General features: G+C 46.3%; 1 protein-coding gene across 1 annotated transcript in view; it reads right to left on the reverse strand.

Annotated features, from left to right (window-relative positions):
• Positions 1 to 13,449: 13,449 nt before the first annotated feature.
• ITPK1 (inositol-tetrakisphosphate 1-kinase) overlaps positions 13,450 to 26,562 on the reverse strand; it is a 208,147-nt gene continuing 195,034 nt past the window's right edge. Inside the window, exons 10-11 of the mRNA XM_068254616.1 lie at positions 23,539 to 23,701; positions 13,450 to 14,667 (exon numbers count right to left, since the gene is read on the reverse strand). Coding sequence (XP_068110717.1) covers positions 14,378 to 14,667; positions 23,539 to 23,701 — 453 coding nt within the window. The 3' untranslated portion in view covers positions 13,450 to 14,377. The remainder of the gene's footprint in view (positions 14,668 to 23,538; positions 23,702 to 26,562) is intronic.

Here is a 26,562-nt window from a genome sequence, read left to right on the forward strand (position 1 = left end):
CTTAATAGGTTTTCTTCCCTGTTTTTTGCCCTCTAAACCTAGATGCATCTTATGGTGCGAAAAATACAGTCGATTTATCAGGGAAGATGTTGGCCAAACCAAGTGGATTTATCAGGAAAAGATGGTAGCTAAGTACAAACTCACAGAAATAGGGAGCTCAGAAATTCTTAAGTTTTTGATGTTGCAATCGATGAACAAAAATACCTAACAGTGACTCACTGGAACCATCCATAACAGCAGTAAGCAGAGATTTCATAGGAGAAAAAGTTCAGAAGAAGACTTTCAGATTTAAAGTGGATCCAAGATAAACTTTGTGTTAAATTGTGTTCCTTACAGGGCATTCCTCAAGCCACAGCTTCTCCAGCGCCTTGGCACTCTGAGACCCATGTAGCAAGGGCTTATGGGAGCTCAGTCTGGGCAGGAGGAGGAGGTTACTAGCCAGAAATTTCAGAGGCAGAGGGAAGGAGAGGGGAGGGGAATTTTCACAGGCTGAGGGGTGGAGATGCAGAGCAGCTTGCTTGTGTGCAATGACAAGCAGAACATGGCTGCTGTCATTGTATCACAGGAATAAATAATCATATACTGTTGAAGCTGTTTGTAGATAGATTTGCTGTGTAAATTATCTATACTTTAGATAAGATGTAAAGACAAGTTACTTGTTATAGTTAGTTTTTCATCTTAAATCCACTTTAAAGGTATTGTCCGGCAAAAAAAAAAAAAATAAAAAAAAAAAATGGGTTTCACTTACCTGGGGCTTCTACCAGCCCCATGCAGCCCTCCTAGTCACTCACTGCTGCTCGGGTCCCCCTCGACCAGCTAGGTTTGTTTTTGCCGACCTTGGTGGTCGGCGGGCCGCATCGCGTACATTTTTACGCATTCCCGCTGGTGCAGGAACATTAACGCATACGTTTTTACGTGTTACTGGTTCAACGCATAAATTTTTACGCGTTGAACCACTAACGCATAAAAACGTATGTGTTAATGTTCCTGCACCAGCGGGAATGCGTAAAAATTTACATATTTTTTACCCCGAGGTCGGCAAAAACAAAACTAGCTGGTGGAGGGGGGGACTGGAGCAGCAGTGAGTGACTAGGAGGGCACAGGATGGCTGCATGGGGCTGGTAGAAGTCCCAGCTAAGTGAAGCTCTTTTTTTTTTTTTTTGCCGGACGTTCCCTTTAAGTCCATATTCAGCCCATTGTGGAAAGGGCTATTGCATTCAAAAATCCTACAGGACTCTTCTTCAAATTCATTGCTTATCACGCCGAGTCCACCTTGGCTTAAAGAGAACCCGAGGTGGGTTTGAAGAATATTATCTGCATACAGAGGCTGGATCTGCCTATACAGCCCAGCCTCTGTTGCTATCCCAAACCCCCCTAAGGTCCCCCTGCACTCTGCAATCCCTCATAAATTACAGCCACGCTGCTGACAAACAGCGTGTCAGAGCTGGCTGTGTTTATCTCTATAGTGTCAATCTGCTGCTCTCCCCGCCTCCTGCAGAACTCCAGTCCCCGCCTGCATCCCTTCCCTCCCTGCTGATTGGAGGGAAGGGACGGGGGCAGGGACCGGAGCTATGCAGGAGGCGGGGGAGCAGCTGAGACTGACACTACAGATGTAAACACAGCCTCACAGCACGGCTGTGATTTATGAGGGATTGCAGAGTGCAGGGGGACCTTAGTGGGGTTAGTCCACGCCTTCATCACATCACGGCTGGACTACTGCAATGCCCTTTATGCTGGCCTCCCCAAAAAGGACCTGCGTCGCCTGCAATTAGTTCAGAATGCTGCTGCCAGATTGCTAACAAACCAGCCGCGCCACTGTCACATTACACCGATCCTTCGCTCACTGCACTGGCTACCAGTAGAATGGAGAATACTCTTCAAGATTGGACTGCTGACATTCAAATCCCTGCACAATCTGGGCCCTGGATACATGAAGGACTTGCTGAAGCTGCACCACACCTCTCACAACCTCAGATCAGCAAGTTCTATAAACTTGGTCACTCCTAGAGTGCACCTCAAAAAATCTGGAGATAGAGCCTTCTGTCATGCTGCCCCTACTCTTTGGAACTCCCTACCACACCCAGTAAAGACAGCACCATCCCTGGAGCTATTCAAATCCAGACTGAAAAGCCACCTGTTTAGCCTGGCATTTCTGGACTTATAAAATTCTTCCTCTGTACCACGATGGTCGGAGCCATGCTTATGCGCTTTGAGTCCCACGGGAGAAAAGCGCTTTACAAATGTTGTTTGTTGTTGTTGTTTGGGATAACAACAGAGGCTGAGCTGTATAGGCAGATCCAGCCTCTGTATGCAGATAACATTCTTTAAACACACCTCTGGTTCTCTATAAGGTTATACTTAAAGGAAATCTGTAAGAAAAAGAAAAAAACCCTCTTGGGGATACAGACCTCAGGAGAGGGAAGCCTCTGGATCCTAACGAGGCTTCCCCAGTCCTGCTCCGTACCGGCAATCCAGCGCTGGAAGCCCCGGAATGACACAGAAGTAAATAGAGCAGCCCAATCAGGTCTGCTCGAGACACCTGCGCAGTAGAATGGATCCGATTGGGCTCGGCTATTTCAGGCGGAGCCCATCGGAAAGCCGCTACTATGCCTGCGCTGGATTGCAGTAGGTAAATATTGCCTGTGCAGTGCTTGTCTGGGGACTTTTTGTGGTAGACAGCGCTGGATCGCCGAGGACACAGATACAAAAAGTTAGACATATAAAGTAAGTTTAAAAAGAATCTGTATTGTTAAAATCGCACAAAAGTAAACATACCAGTGCGTTACACAATTTCGCTGCTCCCCGCCGCATTAAAATTAGTCAAAAAAAGTTTTAAAAAGTTTGTTTATAAACAAACAAAATGGCCATAACAAATCAACAACACTGAAGAGTTGGCAGCCTTCCAGACACAGGGCGACAAATCCGACAGGGGAAAGATAAGTTGATTTATTACAGAGACGGTGATAGTAGAAAGTGCTGCAGTAAGCCAGAGCACATTAGAATAGGTTTAGGAACTTGTACGATAGTAGAAAACAGGATGACATTTTTGTTTCAGAGTCTCTTTAAAGTAAACCTGTAGGGAAAATAAAGTGCCTCTGGGGGGTTCTGGCCCCAGGAGGGGGAAGCCTCCTGATCCTAAGGAGGCTTCCCCCATACTCCTCAGCCAACAGCATCCAACGCTAGCTCCCCTGAACACTCCACAGCAATAATGTTTGCATGTGCGCAGGCGGCTCTCCGATCAGCAGCAGAAATAGCCGGGCCCGACTAGGTCTGCTCTACTGCGCAGGTGCAGATGGTTTACGCCTGCCTAGCAGAGCGGACCCAATCTGGCTCAGCTATTTCCGCCAGAGCCCAATACTGTGCCTGTGCAAGACTCCTAACAAGTGGATCTTCAGGAGTCCCAGCGCTGGTGAAGGAGAACGAGGGAAGCCTCTATAGGATCCAGAGCCTTCCCCCTCCCAAGATAAGTACCATATAGGGGCTGTTTGGTTTTTTTGTTTTCTTTTACTGGTGTACTTTAATTTATAAATTCCCTTTACCTTCATACCCCAAAGCTCTGTATAGTGAACCTCCAGACTAAAAATCTACTCAGCATGACTGAAAAGGCTTGTTACCCAAGTCTCATTTTTAGCTGCACAGAACAAAACTGCCTAGGCATTTTTCTCCTGATGCTTTGCAAAGCATGATGGGATTTCTGATGTTTCTTTTCTCCTTCTGCTGTTTTAGTGCAATTTTTTTTTAAATTTTGAATTTGAGATTTGAAGCCTAGTGCGTGCAGCTGGGAGGTTTGATTAGGATACAGGACAGTTGGAATTGTCTCATGCTCCTGGTCACCTCCTTTCAACCAATAAGATGGCTGCCCCCATAAAATCACAAACATTTGCCTGTTCTTTTAAAACAGAGTGGGTAAAAGATTAGATTACTGATCTATTTTAACCACTTGAGGACCCACCCTTTACCCCCCTTAAGGACCAGCGCTGTTTGTTGGGATCTGTGCTGGGTGGGCTCTGCAGCCTCCAGCACAGATCAGCGGGCACGCAGAGCGATCAGATCGCCCCCCTTTCCTTCCCCCTATGGGGATGATGTGCAGGGGGGGTCTGATCGCTCCGGTCTGCAGGCATGTTGCGGGGGGGCACCTCAAAGCCCCCCTCCGCGGCGAAATTCCCCTCTCCCTCTCCTACCTGTCATGCCCAGTGATCCGGGCTGCACAGGACGCTATCCGTCCTGTGCAGCCAGTGACAGGACGTCCCGTCACATGGCGCCGATCCCCGGCCGCTGATTGGCCGGGGATCGCTGATCTGCCTTACGGCGCTGCAGCGGCGTACAATGTAAACAAAGCGGATTATTTCCGCTTGTGTTTACATTTAGCCTGCGAGCCGCCATCGGCCCCCCGCCGTGAATTGACAGGAAGCAGCCGCTCGCGCGAGCGGCTACTTCCTAATTATTTAGCCTGCAGCCGGCGACGCAGAACTGCGTCGCTGGTCCTGCAGCTGCCACTTTGCCGACGCACGGTATAAGCGTGCGGTCGGCAAGTGGTTAATTAACATAACTAATGTAACGTAATGACAGTATGTTTGTTTAGGCTGAAGTTCCCCTTTAAAATGCATTGCAACTGGACTTCTTTTCCTTTGGATTCTTTATGTTGGCCATGTGTTCTTTTACCCTTATATTTAGAGGGTAGGTTTTCCTGATGTAAATTAGGTCACACAGGCAGCGTATGTCATACACCACTCCTTCCGTTGAACAAGTAATACAATCATCGACATAGAACGATTTAAAACGATCATGGTTATAGAATTCGGTTCTTTTTTGCACATATTCACAAATGGTACAACATCCACATTTTTTGCATATCAATTGCTCCTCTACTCTTTCTGCGTCTATTACATGTAAATTCCCTGCTTATTAGCAGATAGTTAATTTGTGCACCTTCTTACTGCCATATGGGTTTAAAACCAAACCAAGTAGATTTATCAGGGGAAGATGATGACCAAACCAAGTAGATTTATCAGGGGAAGATGATGACCAAACCAAGTAGATTTATCAGGGGAAGATGATGACCAAACCAAGTAGATTTATCAGGGGAAGATGATGACCAAACCAAGTAAATTTATCAGGGGAAGATAGTGGTGAAATCAAGTGAATTTATCAGGAGAAGACAGTGGCCAAACCAAGTAGGTTTATCAGGAGAAGATGGTGGCCAAACCAAGAGGATCAGGAGAAGACGGTGGCTAAGCAAAGTAAATTTATTAGGGTGGTAAAGTGGCTTAACTTGAGTGTGACTGTGACAACAAGCACTCCAGACAACAGGCAAGAGGAAAGAATTTCAGAACAGGTCATAATTACTCTGTATGGGAGCTGAATAACCATAAAGAGCAACAGTAGGAAAGTCCCATTTAGGATTATTTTTACATCATGTGGTCTTTAAAGTACACTTCACTTTACAAAAAGTAAAAACAGAAAAACCAGTTTCAATAATCAAGATCAGATTAAGCTTAGTCAGGGTAGTGTACAGAAGGGATTGGAAAATGATGATTAGCTAAATGTTAATTGTACTAATTAGGTCCAATGCTACGTACACACATGCGACAACGATCGTTCGTTGAGAATGACGAACGAACTTTTAATTGATGAAAGAACGACCTAAGTAAAGTTAGTTTTAAAAGGTGTGTAACGATCTGATCGTTAGAACGAACGTTACATCAAAAAAAGCAACTATTGCGCCTGCGCATAAAAATGAGAAGTTTCACGAAGAAATAGTGAAATGCGCATGTCAAGCCTAGTACGAACGATCGTTTCCAACGATGTACTACTTTTGTAAACGATTGTCGTTGGTTAAAATCCGCCGAGACAGAACTTTCTTTTGTAGCGATTTGGCTCGTTCGTCGTTTGCCTTAATAGTCGGTGGTTCGTTTTTTGTAACGATCGTCGTTGGTAAAGATCGGGGAACGATCGTTACAAACGACTATAGTCGCATGTGTGTACGCACCTCAAGAGACAAAACGGATAACAATTCTACAACTTTTGAAAATGTAAAAGTCCCACAAAACGCAGCACTAAAAGTAAATTCTGTAAGCAATCAAATTAATGTAAATTATTTATAAGCATTAACCTTGGAACTGAACTTAAAGAGACTTTGAAGTCTACAAAAAAAAAATCAGGTTTTTACTTTAAAAAAATTGCCCCACCTGCAACGTCGCATACCCGCGGCTGAAAACTCGATCACTCCAAACTCTCTGGGGCTGATTTCGGGGCTCCTTCCACATAGAGGCAGAGCTTTGGACTGTAGCTCTGCCTCTACTCGCGTCCATCAGTGCGGATCTCCGCCCCTCTGTTTTCTTTCACTGAGAGGGGCGGGAAGAGGCAGCGATCAGCGCAGATTGACGCTCAAGAAGGCAGAACTACAGCCCAAAGCTCTGCCTCCCCCAGGCAGCAAAATCCACGACCAGGAAAGTCATGGCTTTTTGCCCCGGGAGTTAAGGGTGATCAATTACGTTTTCAGCTGCGGGGATGCAGTGTTTTAGGAGGGCCAATTATGTTAAAGAGGTTTTTAAAGTATAAACCTCATTTTTTGGAGGCTTCAGAGTCTGAGTCAGAGCCATAAGTAGTTTGTTCAAAGCAGGTTCCTCACCATCAACTTCCTATATAGACAAGTTCCGCCTCTTGACATAGATCACACATGGTTTCTTCTGTAACGCAGGGATGCTGGAGAATGTCATGACGCCCATTGTTCTTCCTGCTTAAGTAGTCACATGATCACACCTGATTGTAGAAAGTGCACACTTCTCCCAGAGTAAAATGCATTATAAATGAATTTTTTTTCCTATATTGCTGTCACTTACAATAGGTAGCAGAAAGCCGACAGATCTAACAGGTTTTGGACTAGCTCATCTCATCATGGGAGATTCTCAGCACTGTATTATCTTTATTCTTTCCAAAAGCACTCTTTTGAAAGGCTCTATAAAAAAGATGCAATCTAGCCTGACTACTCGTTCGCACATTATTTTGCCAGTTGGCTTGAGTTCAGTAAGTGATTTTGTTAAAAAAAAAAATTAACGGAGAATCCCCCATGAGGACTAGTCCAAAAAAATAACAGATCTGTCAGATTTTTATTGCCTACTGTAAGTGACTGCAACATAGGAAAAAAAGTAATTTAGAGTTCATTTTTCTGTAGGAGAAAAGTACTGTATTTTTTGAACTAGAAGACACTTTTTCTCCCTCAAAAGTGGGAAAAAAGTCACTGCATTTAAATGCAGGGAGTTCATGACTTGTGAACGCCTGCCAATAGGAACCTCCAACCTACCGCAATATCGGGGACTCCCTGTACTGTGCCCATGCAGAGGAGGACACAGGGAGACAAACTGAGGACACAAAGGGGCACAGAGGACGACACAGGGGACACAAAGGGGCATAGAGGACGACACAGGGGACACAAAGGGGCATAGAGGACGACACAAGGGGGACACAAAGGGGCATAGAGGAAGACACAAAGGGGCATAGAGGAGGACACAAAGAGGCATAGAGGAGGACACAAAAGGGCATAGAGGAGGACACAAGGGGCATAGAGGAGGACACAAGGGGCATAGAGGAGGACACAAGGGGCATAGAGGAGGACACAAGGGGGACACAAAGGGCCATAGAGGGGGACACAAAGGGCCATAGAGGACACAAGGGGGGAAACAAAGGGGCATAGAGGAGGACAAGGGGCATAGAGGAGGACACAAAGGGGCATAGAGGAGGACACAAAGGGGCATAGAGGAGGACACAAAAAGGGCATAGAGGAGGACACAAGGGGGACACAGAGGACGACACAAGGGGGGCACAAAGGGGCATAGAGGAGGACACAAGGGGGACACAACAGGGCATAGAGGAGGACACAAGGGGGACACAAAGGGGCATAGAGGAGGAGGACACAAGGGGCATAGAGGAGGACACAAAGGGGCATAGGAGGAGGACACAAAGGGGCATAGGAGGAGGACACAAAGGGGCATAGGAGGAGGACACTGGGGACACAAAGGGGCAGAGGAAGACACAGAGACACAAGAGGTACAAGGGGGCATAATCCACCAGATGTCCCTTCACCATGGATGCACCAGGTTTAGTATACATTTTTCCCCTGGTATTTGTCCTCTAAACCTGGTGCATCTTATGGTCAAGAGCGTCTTATAGTCATAAATGTATGGCACATTTTGTATGTATGCATTTTAAATTGTACAATGTTTCCCAATAGTGGTAGTGTAAGGCCTCATTCCCATATTCAGCAGTGGGAATGAAGTGAAGTGTAGCGTGGAAAGCATCTCCCTTACTTCCGAGTTCTGGATGGAGTTCTGCAAGGAGAATAGGTTTACCTCAATATAACCTGTGCATTTCCATTGTATATTTATTTAGCTTCTACTGCTCAGATTTGTTTAGAAAGAAAGATGTGCTTCCTGCTAGAGATGGACAATGAGAAGCCTGGCACACACCTTCAATTTTGATTGGCCAATCACTCACCAATTTTACCACATTCCATGTAGTATGAGAGATTACCTGCACAATCTTCTCATGCTATTCAAAATCGGTTGACCCTAAAGGCTCATACACACCTACCAACAATCTGTCCAACTATGTGTACAGCTGGCAAACAAGCAGATGTCCAATCGATAACAGGTTGTTTGCCAGATCAATCTGACCAACTATCAGGCAGGTTGGAACATGTGTAGAAGTCTTTTGAACAACTTTGTTGTGTGGTTTTTGTTATTTAAGTGAGTTGGTTGTATAGTTGGTTGGCGTGTGTGTACATACTTGTAAGGTAAACAACTTGTTGTGCAGTTGGTCATGTTGTGCGGTTTGGTTATGCATTAAGTTGGACATGTGTATGAGCCTTAAGGTTGCTCCTATACTTGTGCAGTGAACCTGTAGTACGGGAGCCTGCCCAGAGCTCACCGCACAAATCTGTACTTCATGTGACACTGCGGCAGAGTGAGCTGAAAGAGTAATGCGCATAGCACCGCCCCCGCTCAGTGACGCACTCCCTGCTGGGCAGAGTGTGCTGACAGGGTCATGTGCATAACACCGCCCCCCTCAGTGACGTACTCCCTGCTAGGCAGAGTGTGCCGACACTGTCATGTGCATAGCACCGCCCCTGCTCAGTGACAAACTCCCAGCTGCGACAGAGTGAGCCGACAGAGTCATGCGCATAGCACCGCCCCCGCTCAGTGACGTACTCCCTGCTGGGCAGGGTGCGCTGACAGTCATGTGCATTGCACCGCTCCCGCTCAGTGACATATTCCCTGCTGGGCAGAGTGCGCTGACAGGGTCATATGTATAGCCCCGCCCCCACTCAGTGATGTACTCCCTGCTGGGCAGAGTGCGCTGACAGGGTCATATGCATAGCCCCGCCCCCCACTTAGTGATGTACTCCCTTGCTGGGCAGAGTGTGCTGACAGGGTCATGTGCATAGCACTGCCCCCCTCAGTGACGTACTCCCTGCTGGGCAGAGTGCGCTGACAGGGTCATATATATAGCGCCAGCCCCCTCTCAGTGACGTACTCCCTGCTGGGCAGAGTGTGCTGACAGGGTCATGTGCATAGCATCACCTCCCTCAGTGACGTACTCCCTGCTGGCAGGGCCGGTTCAAGTAACAATTGGGCCCTAGGGCAAAATTAGCCTGGGGGCCCCCCAGCAGACATCCCCAACCAAAAAGCGTCATTAGAGGCCCTATGTTCCAGCCAAATTTCCCTCCTGGGCCCCTGAGTTGTCTTCTGACCCTCCCCCAATCACCTCCCAACTTAACAGACTCTGCAGAGTCCCTGGGGAGCAACAGTTAAGATGGGGGAGGGACACCTTGGGGGCCCCTACAGGCTCTGGGGCCCTGGGGCAATTTCCCATTTTTTCCTATGGTAGCTCCGGCCCTGCCTGCTGGGCAAAGTCCGCTGACAGGGTCATATGTATAGCCCCACCCCCCTCTCAGTGATGTACTCCCTGCTGGGCAGAGTGTGCTGACACGGTCATGTGCATAGCACTGCCCCGCTCAGTGACGTACTCCCTGCTGGGCAGAGTGTGCTGACAGAGTCATGTGCATAGCACCGCCCCGCTCAGTGACGTACTCCCTGCTGGGCAGAGTGTGCTGACAGAGTCATGTGCATAGCACCGCCCCGCTCAGTGACGTACTCCCTGCTGGGCAGAGTGTGCTGACAGAGTCATGTGCATAGCACCGCCCCGCTCAGTGACGTACTCCCTGCTGGGCAGAGTGTGCTGACAGAGTCATGTGCATAGCACCGCCCCGCTCAGTGACGTACTCCCTGCTGGGCAGAGTGTGCTGACAGAGTCATGTGCATAGCACCGCCCCGCTCAGTGACGTACTCCCTGCTGGGCAGTAAAAAAATAAAAAAAAATAAAAAAAAAAAAAAAACTTACCGTAACACTATAGTGTACATTCGCCCTCATACTACCTGGAGGTAGTACAGTTGGACAATCAAAATTGAAGGTGTGTACCAGGCTTAATGCTTGCCAGTCAGATCTACCTCCTGACAATTATGATCGGCCCAATTCCAACATGCATAACATTTTAAGGCAAGCAAATTTTTACCATCTCATTGGCCATCGCGTTCTCACCATTTGTCCTGTCCACTAAAGAAAAGTTTGCCTTCTTATAGCGGGATTGTCACCATAAAAATCAAATTTCAACAGCAACTGGTGTATTAAGTGATAAAGATGCTAATCCCGCATTCAAAACTTTTTCTGCTGTTAAGGTTTGGAGTTATCACCTACCTTAGGAGCACTGGCCCTTTAATTACCATTGCCATCGGCTGGCAAAACAGTTGCATGCATATCTATAATATATTCCTCCTCTTCCCTTTATTTCCCTCTCCTTCTAATAAACACAAGACAAGACAAATAACATTTATATTGCGCTTTTCTCCTTGCGGACTCAAAGCGCCAGAGCAGAGCAGCAACCACTAGGGTGCGCTCTATTGGCAGTAGCAGTGTAAGGGAGACTTGCCAAAGGTCTCCTACTGAATTAGTGCTGGCTTACTGAACAGGCAGAGCCGAGATTTGAGAATGACAGAAGGAAGTGCACTTCCTAGTACAGACCTCAGTGGGAGTGTCTGAAGACTCTGGGAGGAGGGCGGGTAACGAATACACAATTAGCAAGAGGAGAAAAAAGAGTGAGGGAGGAAATGTCGTCAGGATTAGCTTCATTCAAAGGTAACCAAGATGGAAACTGTCTAGAATAGGATTTTCTGCTTTTCCTTTATAAAATTCACAGGAATCATAACGTGGACAGTGCAATACATCTGTTATGTAAGTAGAACTGGTATTTATCTACTTATAAATGTGTTTTTTATTTCTAGATTAGCATGGGTGTCACTTGTTCTTTAAAACAGAAGTTATTTGCGAATATTCAGGTTGGAGTGAGCATATGATGTCTCCAACAACGCATCATTGGCGTTCTGGTTCACCATGAGCTTGCTGGGTAATCTATAACTCTGGGTGCTTCAAGTCCTACTCCATAGAGCCATATTAGTCCATGCCATGCACTGATGAGGATCAAACAATACGAAACAGTCTGGATGCATGCTGGATTATTGTGACTCTGAACAATTAACAAGCTGACACATCATTGCACTCCAGCGGATCTGGAGGTGTGGCTAGCTCACAGGGAAACCAACGGGATGATTTGCATATTCAGCAGTAATGCATTGTGGGACACCTCAGAGCTCACGCCAGCCTGAATAAATGACAAATACCTTTTGTTTTTAGAAAGTGAGAAAAAGGGGGACACTGAGAGCTCAATATAGTGTAGTATGTACTGGAAATATGGGAGTGGAGGAGTAAAGGTGGCCACACACAATACAATAAAATGATCTGATTTTACAGCAATTCGATAAAACTGATTGGATCTCCCGGAAAAAATCGAAAGCTTTTTTCTCATTCGACTGAAAAATCCGATCGGATTTCCCTTTTTCTTCAATTTGTATCGATCCGAAATGCCAGATATTTTTCTTCAATCTTTCTAAAGATTGTATGGTGTGTGTTAGATTGTCAATTTATTAACCTTCCTGGCCGCGCAGGAAGATATCTCAGCCCCTGGTGGGGCGATTTGCTCCATTTAAAATGCTGTACGCGCCGCTAGCACTTTGCTAGCCGCGCGTACAGCTTGATCGCCGCATGCAGCGGCGCAAGAGGGCCCCCCCCCGCCAGAGCCCTGCGCTGCCCAGACCAATGAGTTCCGGGCAGCGCTATGGGCTGGATCGGAGGCGTCTGACGTCAGGATGTCGGCTGACGTCCATGACGTCATTCCGATCGTCGCCATGGCGACAGGAGAAGCCAGACAGGGGAGGGCGTTTGGTGCTATTGATGCCGGCGACGATCGCACTAGAGGGACACATGCGCCCTCTAGTGGTGTTTCATGTAGCACTCTGGTAGCTTTACATGAAACAAAATTTAAAAAAAAAAAAGGATTTTTGCCTATATGGCAAAAAAAATTAACCGCCAGGAGGGTTAATATACACTCCCTAGCAATTTTGGCAGTTGTTTCCAATCATTTTTATCATAATTGGGGAAAGATTGAACATGTGTGTGGTACATTGGTCATATTTTCGAAATGTTACAATCAGTCAGAAAAATTGATTGCAATTCTTAAATAGAACAGATATTTAAAAAAATTGTATGGTGTGTGGCCACATAAGGTTATACTCACAAATATGGGCAACCATCCAGGCAACCACTGTGAAGGCAGGTGGGGAGTATTAGACCTCTCGCCACTAAGGATTAAGAAGTCGCTCTCTGTAGTTCGTAATAAAAGGGGCCAAATCCCCTCCACCAGGGGTGGGCACAGTAGTAATACAGTTGTACAAAGGCGCCAGTAGTATAAAAAGAAGATAAAATCTTTAAAACATGGGGTGTTAGCGGTGGACTTCCCTCCCCAAGGTTAACACAAGATGCTGTTTTTTCAACAAACAATTTACATACTCCAGACGAGTGCAACACGTTTCGTGGGCATATCCCACTTCATCAGGCTATAAAAAGGAGTATAACTCCTGCAGTCTAGTAGCCAGCTTAGCACCTCTATGCCCACGAAACCTGTTGCACTTGTCTGGAGTATATAAATAAATTGTTTGTTGAAAAAACAGCAGCATCTTGTGTCTACCTTGGGGAGGTAAGTCTACCGCTAACCCCCCATGTTTTAAAGTTATCTTTTTATACTACTGGCACCTCTGTTCAACTGTATTACTTTTGTTTTTAGAAGGCAAACTTTTGTTTTACATAACATTTTAGTAAGGAGGCTTTTTGGTCCCTTGTAGCCCCCTTACACACTCCCAGGAGTTCTGCTTTACCATGAGCTTGCTGGGCAATCTATAACTCCTATCCTCTAGCAAAGAAATTGACATTTCAGCTTGTATAATTATCTTGGAATCCCGACTTATGTCTACCCCAATAAAATGTCCACTCTATACTACGAGCCATGGAGTACATCCGTTTTAATCAGCAGGACAATTCCAATGGTATATACATTTTCATATAAAAAAAATGAAGTCGATTTTTTTTCACTTGCACTTAAAACAAGAGTAAAAAGCCCATCTGTACATAAGGACGAAATGGAAGTGCTTGCTTATTCCGCGGAGGTGTGGCTTGTTCATTGCTGCGTGTCGCTCCGCCCACAGCCCCTCCCGAGAGCAGCCGCGATGGACCGCCCCACCTCTCCCAGCGGCAGGAAGGGTTAGTGATTAATTATCGAGGTTTCAGTTAAAGATCTATCACTGAACTATTTCAAGAAAGCAAGGTGCGGAGTACTAGACAGAGCAATAGAAACAATTAAAATAAAGAATAAAAATAAAATAAAAGACAATTTTAAGAAAGTTTTATAATTACATCACCAGTGGCTGACTCTGCGATTGGACCGGATATTAGTCACTATCAGTTAAATTTTTTTCTATTTTTACATAATAAAATCTTCATTAAAAAATAATTAATTTTTCTCTCTCTCTCTAAAGCATTTTGAAAAAAAATTTGGGTTCTGGTCGCTCTGTGACGATCATCCAGCGGCAGTACCTTTGTCAATTTCATTAGTGCACTTTTGTTTTTGCTCTAGCAAATATTGGGTAGTTTTGCACAGAACAAAAAACACTGAGTAAAGAGGGGGGTGGGAGGGTCTTTTCGGGGGACCCTCGATGAAAGTGGTCTTGTTTTTCACGAAAATAAGAAATAAAAAAATTTGGTGGCGTTCAAAATTCCATTAGACTCAATGGCAACAGCACACTCACTCGGGTTCTGAATAAAATTCAAGATTTTTCAGTTGACATCACAAAAATCCCAGCTGTCCCTTCAGTCTTTGTAAAATTCTCCCGCCCCTTCCTCTCTTCCATCCAGTGTCTTTTTCGCCCTGGGTGTGTTATTGAGACGAGGCCTTTGTCGCCAACGACGTGACGCAGTGTTGCTGGAAACTAGTGGAGACAGAGGAGTTGCAGGCTAGGCGTTGGTTCTGCAGTTTTACCGAACCGTTGGAGTCGTTCTCCACCATCCATGGGTCTATCCTCGGGGGTGGTGCACAGCAGAGGCGGTCCCCCAGCAAGCCAACGGTCTGCTCTGACAGGGAATGGTTGGCGTTGGGTTCCGGTCGCTGAAGGAGGGTGGTGATGTGATTTAAGAGCTCGCCAAAAAACTCCGGAACACCTTCATAACCTGAAACACAAAAATGGTATGGTTTCATTAATTCTAACTAACGTGTTATAGAACCAAACCTCCTGAACAACATAAAAGGGAGACAAGTTGAAATCATTCATTTTTTCCATTACATACAATCTGACTACAGCTGCCCCTTACTTACAAACAGGTTCCGTTCAGGGAGATGCTTTGTAAGTTTATTTTGTTCTGTGGTTGGTGGGTGGGCGGAGCTGGCAGCCACTTCTAACATGCTCACTATCTGCACACTACTCTGGGCCTGCAAGGTTTACCTCAAAAGCACCAGCCAGTGAGACCTAGGCTCCCTGTGCAAGCCTCTGCCTCAGCCTGCCTGATTACTGAGGGGATTGTTAATCATCTGTGACTTGCTTGTGCATGGCTGCAATGCTACAGTGTCTTCCAGGCTGCACAGAAATGTGTACAGAGGAGAACACATTCAATATTGTATCTGAAGTAACTGGTGAGACCTATGCTTCCTGTGCAAGCCTCTGCCTCAGCCTGCCTGAATACTGAGGGAATGGTTTATCATCTGTGACTTGCTTGTGCATGGCTGCAATGCTACAGTGTCTTCCAGGCTGCACAGAAATGTGTACAGAGTAGCACACATTCAATATTGTATCTGAATTAACTGGTGAGACCTATGCTCCCTGTGCAAGCCTCTGCCTCAGCCTGCCTGAATACTGAGGGAATGGTTTATCGTCTGTGACTTGCTTGTGCATGGCTGCAATGCTACAGTGTCTTCCAGGCTGCACAGAAATGTGTACAGAGGAGCACACATTCAATACTGTATCTGAATTAACTGGTCAGACCTATGCTTCCTGTGTAAGCCGTTGTGTGATTGTTGCATGGAAATCCCTGCAAATTGAGCACGATGCATTGTGATCTAGCTGAAGGTGGCCACACACACCTTACAATTTTTTAAATATCTGTTCGATTCAAGAATTGCAACCAATTTTTTGACTGTAACATTTCAAAAATCTGACCAATGTACCACACACCTATGTTATATTTTTCCTCCGTTATGATAAAAATAATTGGAAAATCTGGGAAAATTGCTAGGGTGTATATATTAATAAATTGACAATCTACCACACACCATACAATTTTCCTAAAAATTGATCAGAAAAATCCAGCACTCCCAATCAACGTTTACTGAATAAAAACGGGAAATCCGATCGGTTTTGATTTTTTGGGAAATCCGATCTTATTTATCGAATTGCTGTAAAATCGGATAATTTTATTGTATTGTGTGTGGCCACCTTTAGACACTTTCTGGGCTCGCTTGCTGAAGCATTGAAAAGTGAAAATGACTCCCAGTTATTGACTGAATTAAGATCCAGTGCTATAGTATACGTTAATTGCTGAGCATGACGATTTCTGATATAGTAAACTACTTTGCCCAGCCCTTGGGCGTTTACGATAAAGACATTCTACTGTACAATACTGTAACATTTAATTACAAAAATACGTAATTAAAAAAACAGTAATGTATATTTTGTGCATGAAGTCAACTTTGCCTGTATCTGTGAAATGTACCAACTAACAGACCAAACGCTCCAAATTGTACTGAACTCGGCTGCTCATCTCATCTCTCTTCTTGCTCTTTCTTTCTCTGCTGTTCCTCTTTGACAAATTGACTACCACTGGCTGCCAATTAGCCAGAGGATCCAATTCAAACTCTTAAAGAGACTCTGAAGCGAGAATAAATCTCGCTTCAGAGCTCATAGTTAGCAGGGGCATGTGTGCCCCTGCTAAACCGCCGCTAAACGGGTGTCCCTTCACCCCCAAACCCCCCACTGCGACACTTGGTCGCAGACTTGGTCGTTCCTGAAGGCAGGGCTAACGGCTGCAGCCCTGCCTCCAGTCGCGTCTATCAGCGGCGCATCGCCGCCTCTCCCCGCCCCTCTCAGTGAAGGAAGACTGAGAGGGGTGGGGGAGAGGCGGAGATACGCGCTGACAGACACGCGTGGGGCAGGGCTGCGGCGGTTAGCCCTGCCCCAACCAGGAAGCGCTCCCCCGCATTATGGAGGGGATTTGGGGGATTAGGGACCCCCGTTAAGCCGCAGGATAGCGGCGGTTTAGCAGGGGCACACATGCCCCTGCTATCTATGAGGTCTGAAGCGAGATTTATTCTCGCTTCAGACTCTCTTTAACTCTTACCTACAAAGCTCTCCACAATCTCTCTCCCCCGTACATCTCCTCACTAGTTTCCAGATACCAACCCAACCACAATCTCACATCTGCACACGATCTTCTGTTGTCCTACTCTAGAATTCCAGTACCTTCTCACATTGACATATACAAGACTTCTCACGTGCCTCACCCTTCCTCTGGAATCCCCTTTCACAACACATCCGTCACCCTTCAACCTTTGATATCTTTAAATGCTCCCTCAAAACTCACTTGTCCGACAAGCATACGCTCTACCTTAGGCCATTCTCACTTTGTCCTAAGGTCAAGTTGCTCTCCTACTAGATAACCTGCCTCTAGGCATGTTTATTGTGTACTACTTCACCTCTTGTTTCCCCCCTATTTCTTAAGATTGTAAGCTCACAAGGACACAGCTCTCTCACACTTTTGTGTCTTGTAATTTGTTACAAATTTATCCATATTAATTTTGTCACTGTGATTACCAATTCTGTACTTTGTACCAACTCTGTATTTTCTATATTGGTGTACAGTATATACCATTGTCTGTATTATCATTATGTATCCCCATGTTTATTTCTTACTTTGTACAGCGCCACAGAATATGTTAATGCTTTATAAATCAATAATAATAATACTGATAACAAATACAAATTATTTTGAGAGCGCTACAATAAATATCCTTAAAGGGAACCAGAGACGAAGCACCCTCATGTATTTTACCATATATATCAGTGGGAACATTAGAGAAAACACCTACCCTGCTCTCCGTTTCATCCTTCACTGCTCAGTCTGCTTGTTATCAGCCCTGATAAAATCTCCCACTGAGCATTCAGCCTGGCTTTGCTCAGGAATCATTATAGCTGGGTCGTTAAAGCAGAACCAGAAGGGGGCAGGCTTGGGCTTGAAAAGACATCAGAAAAGACCGACTCAGCTATAATGATTCTTGAGTAAAGCCAGACTGAATGCTCAGTAAGGGGATTCTATCAGGGGTTTTCTCTAATGTTCCCACTGATATATATGGTAAATACATGAGAGTGCTTCGTCTCTGGTTCCCTTTAACCTCCCTAGCGTTCTGGACGAGCTGAGCTCGTCCAGAGATGCCGGAGGTCACCGCTCAGGCCCCGCTGGGCCGGTTTGAATAATTTTTTTTAAAAAACACGCAGCAAACACTTTGCTTGCTGCGTGTCCTACCCGATCGCCGCCGATCTGCCGCGATTCAGGCCCCCCCTCCCCCCGAGCGCTGCCTGGCCAATCAGTGCCAGGCAGCGCTGAGGGGTGAATCGGGACTCCCTGTGACGTCACGACGTCTATGACGTCACTCCATTCGTCGCCATGGCGACGGGGGAAGCCCTGAAGGAAATCCCGTTCAGAACGGGATTTCCGGACGGGTCTTTGCGCCGGCTGCGATCGGAGGAGTGGGAGGGACGCCGCAGGAGGGGGGAATCATGTAGCTAGCGCTAGGCTAGCTACATTATAAAAAAAATATGCACAAACAAACGTTCCCCGCGGGAATCAGAACGCCAGGCAGGTTAAGAAGGCACAATCAGACTAAATATATATATATAAATAAAAGTCCAATATTAGTACATAAAACGTTTCTACACAGGTGCGCTCTATGTTGGCCGCGGCAGGCCCCTCCATAAACCTTGACCGCATTCCCGTGGCAGAACGAGTGATATTTAGCAGAGAAATAGACCCAATGACCAATCTCGCAGCGGTCACACATACGGGATGAGTCTATTCCCTCCTGAGGTGTATGATGGTGGATGGAAAAGCACTGCTGAGTGCTGCCTATCAAAACAAGAATACTACTAATCACTTGTTTGTAAGTAGGGGACGATCTGTATAGTTCTTTTTCTGAAACATTGTATAGAATTCTCTGTCTTAGATCCGCTGCCATATGGAGCTAATCACAGATTCCCAGTGTTGTCCTGTGAGGCCAGCCGGGATGGGGAAGAGTGATGTATAAATGGATGATCAGACAGGATGGAGATGGCTGCATATTTATGGAATACATGGAACAGTTGGCAGGAGAAGCGGCTCGGCTGGAAATGTATTCATGGATGGTCTGGAGATACGCGGGGACATCTTTGTATATTAATAAGGTGATGGTCATTAACATGCATTGAGGTGCTGCAGCTGCTGAGTACGTATGTAATGAATACATGCTGGAGATCAGACGTTCCACGTGGAAGAGGTCACAGCCTTAGCCAATGTCTGCTTCATGCATTAATCTATAGGGGGTGTCGGATGGGTCAGGGTAGCCTTTGCCAAGAAGCTAGCAGATGAGGTGGTAGAGCAGATGGATGGAGTGTTTTTTTTAACCCCTGAACTGATTTTTATTAAACATACTTTTTTTATGTGTGGTGCTGTGACATATGACGCAGCACCTTCCTCCCCCTTCAGCGTACTCCCGGTCCCCCATTCTGCTCAGCAGTCATCTTCGACTGAGCAGAACGTCGATGATGGGTGGGGAGGAAGCGTCAGTTCTTCCTCCTCTCTGCCGGTCCTTAGGTCCGCCCCCTTTAAACGCAGCTTATACTTCCTGATATGAGTTACTGCACACAGCACGCAGGGGAGCTGCAATGTTTGCGGGCTTGTGGTGATTGAGCTCTGAACGATAGTGTACGAATACAGTACAATCTTGTTATATTAAACTCCAGAAAAAGTGGTTTACTATATCAGAAATTGTCCTAGAAATGGCACAGCATGCCCTGGTATCTTCACTGCTGCACAGGAGCAACTCTGTCCTTCCATTGGAGGTACAGTACCAGCACTTGTCCTAGAAATGGCCCAGCATGCCCTGGTACATTCTCTGCTGCACAGGAGCAGCTCTGTCCTTCCATTGGAGGTACAGTACAGGCACTTGCACATTTGGAGGATTACAAGGCTAAGTATGTCTTGGGGCTGCATAGCCAGGCTGGACAAATCACTAGTATAGTATCCAGGGCTCCTTCAAAATTACAGCCGTCACGAAATAGAGGCAGCTACTCGCTTCCTGTGAGTGGCTCAGATACCTCCGCGGGGGGGACTTGCAGCACTTGTCATACAAAACTTTCTGCTCACACTTCAGCCAATCATGAAGCCTCTCTTCAAAATGCAGCCAATCATATTAAACCACTAGCAACTGTAAGGCGAGTGGCTCTGAGATCTCCGTAGGCAGGGCTTAGCACTCTCCTCTCCACTCAACTTAGTTTTGCAATGAGAAGGCCCGCTCTGATCTGCACTACAAGTAAAAGTAGCCTGTACTGTACTCCACATGCTACCGGGATCGTCACTGCTAATAAGAGAAGAGATACCCGGGAGTGCGTAGAACCCTGTGGGAGGACTGTGACGATACTTTTATCAGTGATTGTGAAGTGGAAGTGGTCCCCTGCAGACATCCTGTGCCCGCGCAGCCACTCACCGATGCTCCAGCCCCGCCTCCGGTTCACTTCTGGAATTTCAGACTTTAAAATCGGAAAACTACTGCGCCTGCGTTGCCGTGTCCTCTGCTGTCATCACCAGGAGTGCACGGCACAGGCACAGACCATACTGGGCCTGTGCAGTATGCTCCTGGTGACATCAGCGGGAGCGAGGACACGGCAACGCAGGTGCAGTGGTTTTCAGACTTTAAAGTCTGAAATTCCAGAAGTGAACCAGAGGCGGGGCCGGAGCATTGGGGAGTGGCTGTGCGGGCACAGAATGTCTGTGGGGGACCGTTAGAAGCCCCGGGTAAGTTCAACTCATTTTCCCCCAACCCCCCTACAGTGTCCCTTTAACCATTTAAGCCTAACGCTGCGCGCACTCCCGCGGGTCGCGCGCACTCCCGCGGGCCCCCCCGTGCGCGCCCCCGCTGCTGGCCGCTAGCCCACCGATCAGTGAAAGGGATTATAAATCCCTTTCGCTGATCGGACCCCCCCCCCCCCCCCCCCCCCCCGGAGAAAAGCCGACAGCGTCTCTTCAGACGCTGCAGCTTTTCTGAGCTCTGGTCTCCTTTCTTCTGCCTGGGAGCGAGATCGATCACTCCCAGGACTTTTTGATTGTGGCCATCTTGTGGCCAAATAGCAAATTAAAAACACACAGTATTAAATAAACACATTTAAATACATAAAAAAAAACCTGTTTACCTCCCACACCAAAAAATACCCACATACAAGTTTAAATTAAAAAAAAAAAAAATTACAATAAAAAAATAAAAATAAATAAATAGTTACCTAAGGGTCTGAACTTTTTAAATATGCATGTCAAAGGAGTATATCAATATGATTTAATAAATTATGGGCTCCTAAATAGTGATGGACGCAAATTGAAAAAATGCACCTTTATTTCCAAATAAAATATTGTCGCCATACATTGTGATAGGGACATAATTTTAACGGTGTAATACCCGGGGCATATGGGTAAATACAATACGTGAGTTTTAATTATGGAGGCATTATTTTAAAACTATAATGGCTGAAAACTGAGAAATAATGAATTTTTTCCGTTTTTTTCTTATTCTTCCTGTTAAAATGCATTTACAGTAAAGTGGCTCTTAGCAAAATGTACCCCCCAAAGAAAGCCTAATTGGTGGCGGAAAAAACAAGATATAGATCAATTCATTGTCATGAGTAGTGATAAAGTTATTGGCAAATGAATGGGAGGTGAAAGTTGCTCGGATGTAAAAAAAAATTCAACCCTGTGGGCTTAAGTGGTTAAAGGAATACTATCGATTCACATATTTGTTTCAATTGACACAGGAATTGTTTGGGAAGTGCTGCTAAGTACTGGTGTATACATTTTAGAAGCAACTTTTTTGTTTACTGTTATCAAAATACATTCAAACTTTAATGACAAAACTGAGGGCTGACTGAGCCATGAGGAGAGGGGAAATTCCCCTCACACTTGATCAGTTAACTCAGCGCTGTCCAACTGGCGGCCCGCCAGGCCTCCTGCTGCGTCCCGCTCTTCTCCCTGAGATGCAGGCATGGCTTGCGCTATGGGTGCCATGCCTGCTCCCTCATATAGTGGCCTCTCCTATGTCCCCAGTGCCGCTGCTTCACAGCTCAGACCTCACAGATCGCGGCGACTGAAGCAAGGAGGGTGCGCACGGTACCCGCATACACGGAGTGCGACACATGCGGAAGTGACATCATTAGTCACTTCCGCATGTGAAGTTCAGCCGGGCGGGTGTCATGCGCGCTCTCCTTGCTTCAGTCGCCGCGATGTGTGAGGTCTGAGCTGTGAGGCAGCGGAAGCCCAGCGGGGATACAGGAGAAGGCATTGGCGGCCGGGCAGCGCACGGTAGAGGTAACAGGGGTTTGGATGGTTGGAGGCTCTGGACACCTGTCACTATCTAACTGGGGGGGGGGGGGGGGGGGGGGAGGGGCGCCTGTCACTATCTAACTGGTGGGGGGGGAGCCTGTCACTATCTAACTGGGGGGGCACCTGTCACTATCTAACTGGGGGGGCATCTGTCACTATCTAACTGGGAAGGGGGGGGGCGCCTGTCACTACCTAAATGGGGGGGGCGCCTGTCACTACCTAAATGGGGGGGCACCTGTCACTATCTAACCTGGGGGCACCTGTCACTAACTGGGGAGGCATCTGTCACTATCTAACTGGGGGGGGGGGCACCTATCACTATCTAACTGGGGGGGGGGGCACCTGTCACTATCTAACTGGGGGGGGGGGGGACCTGTCACTATCTAACTGGGGGGGGGGCACCTGTCACTATCTAACTGGGGGGGGGGCACCTGTCACTATCTAACTGGGGGGGCACCTGTCGCTATCGAACTGGGGGGGCACCTGTCGCTATCGAACTGGGGGGGCACCTGTCACTATCTAACTGGGGGGGGGGCACCTGTCACTACCTCAGCTGGGGGGGAGGGACACCTGTCACTATCTAACTGGGGGGGGCACCTGTCACTACCTCATCTGGGGGGACACCTGTCACTAACTGGGGAGGCACCTGTCACTACCTCAACTGCGGGGCACCTGTCACTACCTCATTCGGCCACACCACAGCATCACCGCCAGCCCGGCCACAGCATCGCCGCAAGGCCTTTCAGCCCACACATCATCCCCAATCCGGCCAAAAACAGTATTGCCAGGCCAGCCAGGCAGAGCAGCCGGTAGAGGAGAATAGCAAGAACCTTCGGCCCTCCACCATGGGGTCTGAAAATAAAAAGGCCCTTCATGCCCGTGAAGTTGGACAGCACTGAGTTAACTATGTGTAGCTCTGTGTGTGACAGAGAAGAGAGCTCCCAACAGCTGCAGCTCCTGTGTCCTGTGTTTCTGACTGAAGTGTATGAAGAGAGCAGAGGAAACGTAACTAATTGTCACAGCTTTTTCATACTGTTTTTGCTTTCAGAGTTTGATATGTTTGATATTTGCTTACTGTAGTCTGATCTGCAACTCTGGCTGTGCATTGAAGCAGACACCCCTTCTGCAATTGATTTGTCCCAATATAGCTAAATCCTACCCTCAATAAATTACAGCTTTTGCCTCTGATATTTAACATGAAAAGTAGGAAAATGTTTACACAGCTACTTAGACATTATTTGCACACTGTCATTTTAGAACACTTGGGTATCGATAGTATTCCTTTAAGGCTCACTGTAAATCTTTTCCCATTGTTCAATTGGTGCACAGTTTCATATTTTGCTGTTATCTGATGAATCTTATTACCACGCTGATATTCTAGTCAACGTCCCCCAACCATCTCCAGCCCAGTTTGTACGCAGGGCGCAGACTCACCCGGGAAGGCGTTGATGTCGATAACCGCATGCTGCCCGGTTTTGTTGTTGATAATAATATCGATGCCGAAAAGCGAGACTCCCAGAGTTTGCCGCAGAGCCTTGGAGATGGCGCGGATGACATCATCGTTGGGCCGCTCAAAGACGCCTTCCACCTTGTCCAGCTGTGAGAAGACAGAAATAAAGTTTTCAGAAGTTGAATTGGACTTGGCAGGATTCACGGCAGCTTCGAGCGCAAGAACAGTTCTACGAATGTGAAGAAGGCAATTTACATCATAAAATGGAAAGAATATTAAAGAGAACAATGAACTTAATTTGCAGCATGATATTTCCGTTATGACATTTTAAGACCTCATTCCCAAGAATTTCAATAACAGGAATGTCAGACTCATTTTCTTTAAAGGGAACCAGAGACAAAGCACCCTTGTGTATTTCACCATATATATCAGTAAGAACATTAGAGAAAACACTTACAATGCTCTTGGTTTCACTGCTAAAAGTGTCTGTTATCAGCTGTGATAAGAATCCCAGACTGAGCATTCAATCTGGCTTTGCTGGGAATGATTATTGCTGAGTCATTATAACAGAGCCACAAGGGGGCAGGCTTGGGCTTGAAAAGACACCAGAGAAGACAGACTCAGCTATAATCTTTCCATAGCAAAGCTAGACTGAGTGCTCAGTCGGGATTCTTATCAGAGGTGAAAACAGTCAGATTAAACAGAGAACAATGAAACAAATAGCAGATTAGGCGTTTACTGTCATGTTCCCACTGATTTATAAGGTAAAATACAAGAGGGTGCTTCGTCTCTGGTTCTCTTTAAGAGTCGGAGAAAAGGGCAGCCAATGGAATGATGGGAGGATTAAGGGGCGCTCACCGTACCCCGACATAAAGAGATGGCAACTCTCAGCAACTGCCAGAAATTATAAAATATAGCCTTAGCAGCAAAAAGGATTACAATGGAATGGAGCCCTAGGCAAGATAGCAATTTTTGCCCAGCGCTGATGGTCACCTGGCTTTTTTTTTAGTTAGAGTTGGTGGGGGCTATCATCTACCAGGCCCCAATTATTATTATTGAGTACTTATATAACACTGACATCTTCTGCAGCGCTGTACAGAGTATATTGTCTTGTCACTTAACTGTCCCTCAGAGGGGCTCACAATATAATCCCTACCATAGTTGGGGCCGGTTCTCTCATGAGGCAAGGTGAAACATATGCATCAGGCGGCAGAGATTACAGGGGCAGCATTTTTGTACTGTGTTTACACTAACGGCATGCAGTCAGAGTAGGAGGAGAACGACACTCACAGCCAGCCAGTGTGCTATTGTGTTGAGCTGCGGCATGTCATGTGTGAACATTAAATAAAGCAGAGTAAATTGTCGGGTGCTGTGCGATCATTTCAAATCGGGGGAGGGCATCCTCACAAGTTTACCCCAGCCAGCAAAAAGTCTAGTACCAGCCCTGACCATAGTCTTATGTCTATGTATGTATGATATGGTGCATGTATCGTAGTCTAGGGCCAATTTATGGAAAAGCCAATTAACTTATCTGTATGTTTTGGGGATGTGGGAGGAAACCAGAGTGCCCGGAGGAAACCCACGCAGACACGGGGAGAATATACAAACTCCATGCAGATGCTGACCTGGCTGGGATTTGAACCAGGGATAAAGCGTTGCAAGGCAAGAGCGTTAATCACTACGCCACCGCACTGCCCTAGACTCTCTCTTCGCCCTAGGCACATGCCTAGAATTGCCTTGTGGATGATCCAGCTCTGCTTTGCAGATCAGCTGGTGTATTTTAACAAAATCTTCTTAAAAAGCTCCAGAAAAGCATTTGATTTTTCTGCAGAGTAACGACCCGTACCCACTACGTAATTTTTATGGTGATTTTTCCGCCGACCATTGATTGAGTGACGAGCGATTGTTTCCCTGATCTCGCAACACGAGTACAGGCATCAGATTACACGGACGGTATCCCCGATGACTGCTGCGCAAAGTACCACGATCGTTTGACCTCTCAATTGCACCTGTCGTATGCCAACACGTGTTTTTGAGGGGTAGGATGATGGATCGGGGAACGTCATTCGTTGGGAGGCGTCGCTGTGAGCTCCCCCGATCCATCTTCAGGTGAGTATTCAGTTTAAAGGGCACCCGAGATGAAAATATACTAATGAAATAAACAATTGTATCTATCCTCCTAAAAATGACTTTTTAAGATAGTCCACAGTTTTATTTCATATTTAAATCTACTTTTAACTGTTTTATTGTTTTTGCTCGATGACGCATTCATTGAAGTATGCCAGAGCTAACATCTATGAACTATTGACCCTTTGTATCTCTTTCCTGCTCTCAGAAGCCATTTTCTGCTAGGAAAGTGTTCTATAGTTGTATTTTCTTGTCAGTGAGGGTCACACTGTAGTCTGACCCAGTCCTGACTCAGGGTGCGTACAGACATGCGACTATAGTCGTTTGAAACGATCGTTACCGACGGCATTGCCCGACGATTGTTTGTAAAAAGTGCACAAATGATCATTAAAACGACCGACCAACGAGATATGTCGTTGGTAAAGAACGATCCATTCTGCCAGATCTTTTCCAACGACCATCGTTCAAAAAGTAATGTCTGTACAACGATCGGTCGTTGATCGTTCGTTCTCAAAGCTTTGCACATGCTCAAACAGTTCTTTTTGACACTTGTGTTTGAAATCAGTTTATACATCATGTTGCGCACGCAACGCTCGTTCCAAGATCATTCGTACACGAACGATGTTCAAAGTAGCCTTTCTTCAAACGATCATCGGCCGATACCTCCTTTAACATCGTTCGTCGTTCAGAACGAACGATCGTTATCGTATGTCTGTACGTACCCTCAGGAACTGCCACTTACATACCTGAATGTTTAACTCTTTCAAGTAGAGAAAGAAAAAAAGGAACACAGCACAGTTATTTGTGTGCTTGGCACTATACATACACATCCATCTCATCATGTCACCTCGGGTATCCTTTAGGAAATAAATATGGCAGCC

The sequence above is a fragment of the Hyperolius riggenbachi genome, chromosome 9, assembly GCF_040937935.1.
Source record: "Hyperolius riggenbachi isolate aHypRig1 chromosome 9, aHypRig1.pri, whole genome shotgun sequence".
Taxonomy (NCBI): domain Eukaryota; kingdom Metazoa; phylum Chordata; class Amphibia; order Anura; family Hyperoliidae; genus Hyperolius; species Hyperolius riggenbachi.